The sequence below is a fragment of the Belonocnema kinseyi genome, chromosome 7 (genome assembly GCF_010883055.1).
Source record: "Belonocnema kinseyi isolate 2016_QV_RU_SX_M_011 chromosome 7, B_treatae_v1, whole genome shotgun sequence".
Taxonomy (NCBI): domain Eukaryota; kingdom Metazoa; phylum Arthropoda; class Insecta; order Hymenoptera; family Cynipidae; genus Belonocnema; species Belonocnema kinseyi.
In genome coordinates, this window is record NC_046663.1 from 110519900 (window position 1) to 110526759 (window position 6860).

At 29.3% G+C, this 6860-nt stretch overlaps 2 protein-coding genes across 4 annotated transcripts; both read right to left on the reverse strand.

The window, feature by feature from the left end:
- Positions 1-1128: 1128 nt before the first annotated feature.
- LOC117176695 (cytochrome P450 4C1-like) lies at positions 1129-5225 on the reverse strand. Of its 3 annotated transcripts, none has more exons than XM_033366950.1 (8): positions 5065-5225; positions 4877-4989; positions 4672-4762; positions 4398-4592; positions 1893-1962; positions 1596-1656; positions 1395-1464; positions 1129-1301 (listed from the first exon to the last, which is right to left on the reverse strand). In XM_033366950.1, the coding sequence occupies exons 1-8, from the start codon at positions 5081-5083 to the stop codon at positions 1156-1158; spliced, it is 765 nt and encodes a 254-aa protein (XP_033222841.1). In that variant the 5' UTR covers positions 5084-5225; the 3' UTR covers positions 1129-1155. The 3 variants fall into 3 exon arrangements, with proteins under 3 accessions (XP_033222841.1, XP_033222840.1, XP_033222842.1); XM_033366949.1 differs by having other exon boundaries at positions 1596-1722; XM_033366951.1 differs by having other exon boundaries at positions 1249-1301; positions 1395-1510; positions 1596-1722.
- A 432-nt stretch (positions 5226-5657) lies between these two features.
- LOC117176625 (cytochrome P450 4C1-like) lies at positions 5658-6823 on the reverse strand. The gene is made up of 4 exons (XM_033366879.1): positions 6737-6823; positions 6536-6648; positions 6092-6329; positions 5658-6016 (listed from the first exon to the last, which is right to left on the reverse strand). The coding sequence occupies exons 1-4, from the start codon at positions 6816-6818 to the stop codon at positions 5658-5660; spliced, it is 792 nt and encodes a 263-aa protein (XP_033222770.1). The 5' UTR covers positions 6819-6823.
- Between the last annotated feature and the right edge of the window lie 37 nt (positions 6824-6860).

Below are 6860 nucleotides of genomic sequence, written 5' to 3' on the forward strand. Positions count from 1 at the left end.
ATTTTTTATTTATTTATATAATTTTTTTTCATTTGATTTTATTTTTATCTTATTTTTGTTCTATTTTTACTTTGTTTTATTTTATATTATATATTTGCTTTGATAAGGGTGCTGTATGAGTGCCGAAACGTTGGTGATTATTATATATATTTTTTAATGTTTTTTATTGGGATTTGATAATGGTGGGAATAAGGAGGACGAAAGAAATAAAAAAAAGAAGGAAGGGGATTCGGTTGGTTGCCTTCTCATTTTTTTTTCCTCCTTTTTATTTTCGTCCAAAGTAAAGATGAATAGTTTTCATTTTTTCTTTTTTAGGGGGAAGGGAGGGGAGAGAAGTATTCCTTTTTTCCGATTTTTAAAAACAGAAAATTTCAATCATTTAAGCAATAAAAAATTGTTATAAAAACTAAGGAGAACCTTAATTAACAAAGAAAAGCATAAAAAATTTTAATTTGTGTTGATAAATTGCTAAATAAGTCAGTTTTTCCTGTTTTCTTACAATGAGGCATGTAATAATTCAACATATAAGTATTGTTTAGACAGTTCATAAATTATTTAAACAAATAATAACATTGTTCACATTTATAATAAGACTCGTAGCATCTATAATATAAGCCTATTTTGCGAATTCTTTAGAAAATCAATTGTTTAAAAAATAAAAATTGTGTAAACAATTATAAATTCGCGAAAATACAAAACTTAACCATTTATTATTATTTTTTCAAAAGAAAAATGGTGTAATGTGACTCAATATTACGTAAAATTCTCAATTAATGGCACTTATGGGGATTATTTTAGTCCTCATAAGAGGGTCTTAAAATTTTATAATATTAAAAATTATGGTTGATTCTTATTCCTCAAAGTATTCTAAATAGGAACATGTATTATAAGTTACGTTAGTATCGTATATTTGCGTTTAAATCAAACCGTAAGAAGAAGTTGCCCATTTCCCATGTTAAGCTAGTTTAGGGTCAAGGACCGGAACAACATTCCTGTTCTTAGTTCCCAAGATTTGACTATATTATTTAACTGTCTTAGTTTGGTACTTTCTCAAACTTCAAAGATAATATTTTCTTTTTGTTATTTAAAAGAAACAACGTTTAAATATTTTTCTTTGTTATTTCTAAAAAGAGGATTTTAGATAATAGAAAAGTTTTATTTCAGGATTTCCTTCTTTGAGTGACTTACAGCGAATAGAAAAGTATCTACTTGTTCTCTTAATTCAGTGTCAGTCATAGGATTTTTTTCATTTTCATTTATGTCCAACATGAGGTCCAGAAAGGCTTTCTTTCTTCGCTCCCCTAAAAAAAATGTATTGAATCATTATTTGCCAGATGTTTGTAACATATCCAATCAATCATTAAACACATTTATAAGAGATAACTTATTGTTACCAAGTTCATCTTTTTTCTTCGTGAAGCCATTAGAAATTGCTTTACGGGCTTGTTGCTTTTTCTTGATTATCTTTTCCAGTAAAACAATTATAGTTTGAATTTAAAAAAGGTATATTCTAAAAATGTGGCTGTTTTTAATGTACTATTTATAATTGACCAGATTAATGTGCGTTTTAAAACAATTTATGGAATTTTATTAACCTTCATTGTGAAATTGGTCATGGTGTCAACAGAAGATTTAAATTCTGAGCCTATTTTTGTTCTGAAAAAAACCGCATCCCATTTTAGCCAGGGATAATGCAATCGCTTAAAAGATATATCAGCCACGCTGAAAAACAAAATAAATGAGATTTCGATAATTATGAATGTAAACTATAAATAAAAACTAAAGTACAATTATATGATATACAGGTACTGTTAATCATTCCAAAACATATGAAAGTAAGAGCAATATGGATCTGAAAAGTAATTAGGTATAAAATATAATAAACTACACACTTGTGAAGAGCACTCATATATTCAGTTTGATGATTCCTTTGGATATTCATATTTACTCCTATTGCTGTTTCTAAAACAAATACTCATATTTATACGATTTTTCTAACTTCAAGAAAAGATTGTAAAATTCAACTCAGTTTTTAAAAAAAATATAATTGTATGTACAATAAATATAGTCAAATTGTAATAAATATAAAGTTTTTGAAAAATATCCTTAAGTCTAACCATTCTTTTTTTATATTTGTAAGCTGTAAAGCATCAACTTTTAAAATTAATGTTGTCAATAATTTATATATTATTCAGAAATTTTAAATTAGCGAAAAATAAACTAAGCAAGTAGAAATAAAACAAAATTATTTAAAATTAAAATAGTTACATATGTGTATCTTTCGAAAGAAATTTTTCCAACTTATTTTTTAGTTTTAAAATTAAGCAACGCTTTGAATCGCTAATCAGTATGGATTGGACAAAATTTCTGGAATTCGAAATATAATTTGATTAAATTAAAGAAGTAATACGTTTCTTCTTACGGTCACATAAAAAATTTAAATGAATATAGGCAACGTTTAACTCATATATATTTTTAGAAAAATTCCTTACGCTTCGACAACTACTACGTGCCTTTTTCAAATCTAACCTAAATATAGTTCCAATTACAGGCGAATCTGTTATTTATTTGATAAAATTCAAATATTGCAATAAAATTTATATAGGTGGAATTAGAAACTAGAATTGCTGAAGACAAAACAGATTGTGAAATTGGAAATTTAAATACAGGTTCGACACAAGATTCTTGGAATTTTAATAATTATTTCGATTTTGAATTCAATATTATTAAAATATTCGCTATCGAAAAAAAAAATCTTATCAAAGACGAATCACTGGGTTTATATTCATGAACAAATTTTGTAATATTTCTGTTAATTTACAGACTGAAATTTTAAACGATAATACAATCTATCAAAGCATTATAAAATAATGCCGATTTTGTTAGTTACCTTTTTTTTACAATTTCAAGTTCAATTCAGTTTCACGTTTCCTCATTAGTAGTTTTCTGAAATCTTGTCCATATCTTCTACAATTTTCGTTCATTGAATCTTTGCATGTACAATAATCTAATTTTTTACACAATTTAATTCTCTTCAATTTTAAGAGAATTCTTATAATGTGTATGTTTTTAGCGTTGATGACTTGAAAACTGAATGGAATTTTCCATTTCGGTTTGCGTTCTTACTTTACAATCGTATGGTGGCTTGTTGTTATTTGTTTTATGTTACTAATTGTAACTACAGTGAAACTCTGAGACTGAGACGGTTTTGGGGCTGGAGGAGGTGGGGAATTACCCAGATAGAGTGCCTTTTTTTTTGTAGAAAACACTTTTGTTTGTTCACGCCTGAGCGACTGCCGCTCAGTGCTCACTCCGCGCAGCTCCCTTTAAGCCTGGTCTACAATCGCCGCAAATAGCTCGTTGCGGCGCCGCAACACTCAGCGATGCGATGCGGCATCGTAGCGCAAGGAATAGCCGTCTACAGTGGTCGCGAGCGGTGCTGTTGCGGCAGCTAATCAGAGCTTAGTATCAAATGAACTGTTTTAGTGTCATGCTTTGACAGTCAAATATTTTTCGCCTCTACAATGGATCCCTCTGACCCGCAATTTTCTCTTTTGTAGTTTTTTTCTTTAATTCTAAATGCTTTTAAATGTTCCTCACATAACACACCAAACCAACAAAAAAATCCAGACAAATGCAAAAAAAAAATCACTCGAACTCAGTGTCGACGATGCCACAAACGTGTGGTGGTAGGAGGTTATGTGATGAAACGCTCTGATTGGTCCTCTGATATTCGACGCGAGATCACGCGAGACGGTTGCGGCGCGAAAAGTTGAGTTGAACCAACTTTTCGCTCTCGGTTACTCGGTTACTGTAGATGGCTATTCCTTGCGTAACGATGCCGCATCGCATCACTGAGTCTTGCGGAACCGCATCGAGCTATTTGCGGCGATTGTAGACCAGGCTTTACGACGCTGCATCGCATTGCCGAGTCTTGCGGCGCCGTAATGAGTTATTTGCGGCGATTGTAGACCAGGCTTTACGCCTAACTGCGGCGCGGTGTCAATTCTCGGAAGAACTATATCAGGGGGTCCTATCTCTAGGGTTCACTGTACATTTAGGTTACCTTTGAGAAAGTGACGCATCAGTTACATTTTTATAAAAATAAATATGAGTTAAACGATAGCTCTGTTTTTATTTTTATTTGACCGTAAGATGAAACGAATTACTTTTTCAATTTATATACATTGTCATTTGAAGATTCCTTTGATTTGGTTTTCCGAATCTTTAAATTATAATTTGATTGTTTGATGTTTTAAACATTTTTGATTGTTGTTAAAATAATAGTTCAAAAAAGAAATTTGAATTTGCAAATGTTTAAATGAATTAAATTGATCTGTTAATAAAATTTGCTCAAGTAAGAAATATTCAAGAATAATTTGTTTTTACTCAAATACCTAAAATAATATCAAGTGCACATCGAATCGAGATTTCAAAAAATTCCACTGGTTCTTCTGGGTTTGCTTTAATTTTTTCCTCGATTATCAAATTTAGTATTTGTGCCTTATCTGTAATAACCGCAGTAAATTGATCCAAAATACCAAAATGAAAAGATGGTGTAATGATTTTTCTTTCATGAAACCATTTATCCCCTAGAAGATTAACAATATTTTTAAAAACAGTAATATTTTTAAATGTTAACTTAATTAAATAATATGTATAGAATCTTACCTGTCCCAGTTAATAAAGCCTTTCCTAACCATGTCTCAAGGTGATCATATTCGAATGACTTCGTGATATTTTGTTTGCTCGAAAAAATTACCTATATATAAAAGTAATTTTTAAAAGTATTTTGGTATAAATATTTTTTAACCTCAATTACCAACAAACTTCAATTGAATTATTTATAATTTATATGTGTAAAGTATTTTTTTACCGCCAAATGATGAGGCTTATATATGTTAATATTTGCAATTGCAAACGAAGAAGTCGTCATCATAATACCCTTTTCAAATTTATGGTGTAAGTCACAAAACCATTGTAGTCGATCTAAAAGAATACAAATTTTTCAAATTCTTAGCAGGAAAAGATTGATTTTTGTTGGTAATCTTAGGATTCCATTACCTTCAGGTTTGACATTCATAAATGTAAAATTGAGTGTCGGCAGTGGATATTTAATGGGGCCAGGAATTTTATTAACGGCAAGACAAAATTTAATAGACTGATAAAACCAACTTAAAATTTTAGTATAAATTAGGAGAAAGACTGCTGTAGCAAATATCAAGCAACGAAACATTTTGTAAAAGTGACAACTTTTGCAGTAATGTATTGTATTATTATTAACTGTTATCTTATAATTACATATTCATATTAGTTTGACCTGGAGGGGGCGTTATCTGCCTTAAAATTTTAATATTGTATTTTACGAGGAAAGACTGTAATAAATTTAAATATTTTAAGTAATGAACAATTCGATTTTTTACATTTCTAATGTTAACAATTCATATGAATTTGAAATAAGATTTGGGAGTTTCTTGATAAGTTCGCCAAATAAAATTTCGATAAATAATTTTTCAATTGCATTTTTACAATGAATTTAGGTAAATCAAAGGTATGAAAATACTTTGTAAAAGTAAATAACAAAGAATTAAAAAAATACAATAATCTTTATTGAATTAAAATAGAAAATTAACTTATTTTTATGAAATTCATCAGTTTCAAGAGTTAACAGTTTTTTCTGATTTCAGAGTAAAATAATTTGGATTTCCATCATGAGGTCTTAAAACAAAAGTAGAATGCATTTTCATTTCGGCTTGAGTCCTCGCACTTTTGAGTCTCCATTTTCTCAAAAGTGCTGTAAGAACAATTTTTAATTCTATCATCGCAAATTTTTGCCCTATACAATTTCTAGGTCCAGCACTGAAAGGAACATAGGCATACGAATGTCTTCCTCTACAATTTTCTAGCAGAAATCGATTTGGATCGAATTTTAGTGGACAATTCCAAACTTCTGGGTCTCGATGCAGATTAAAAATATCGATTATTAAGTTGCAACCTGACGGAAGAAGGTGTCCATCTGAAGAAATTAAAAATTTTAACTTATATTTATTAGATCTTAAATCTAAAATAATGAGTTTAAATCTCCTTTTACCTAATACGATATCTTTAGTTAATGTTCTTCCAACTATAGGAACTGAGGGATTCAATCTGAGGTTTTCCTTAATTACCCTATCCAGATATTTTAATTCTGTAATTTGTTTCATTGTTGCTCGTTCAGTTGAGTCTCCAAAAATCTGATCTAGTTCTTGGTGAACTTTTTCCTGAACTTCTGGATTATTTGCAAGGTTAAAAACTGTCCAGCTTACTGCAGCACCGGTAGTGTCGTGTCCCTTAAAATATGGAAAACATATAAAATAGTTCCTTTTTTGGGTTAATTAATTATCCAAATTATTATTTGATAGATAAATTAGCAGTTGAAGTGTTATTCAAAAACCGTATTGAAATTATTAAACCTTATTGAAAACCTTATCTTTTATTCAGTTTATGTGAATTGTATTATGCTTGAATTATTTAAATGTATTGATAATCAACTCACAGCAAAAATAAAAGTTTCTACTTGTTCCTTTAATTCAGAATCTGTCATAGGAATTTGTTCAGTTTCATTCACATTCAATAGCAAATCGAGAAGTGCTTTTTTCTTTCGTTTTCCTGAAATCAATTCATTTTTAGAATCAATTTTCGTAAAATTAATTATTTTTATCAGTTTGGTCAATATTTGAGAAAGAAAAATTATTACCAGTTTCATCTACGCCTTCATCGTTGGTCGGAATATTTTTTAGGGCCTTTCGAGCTTCTTTTCTTTTCTTGATTATCTGCATCAAATGTAAATGATTAATTAAATCATTTGTAATGCTTCAAAT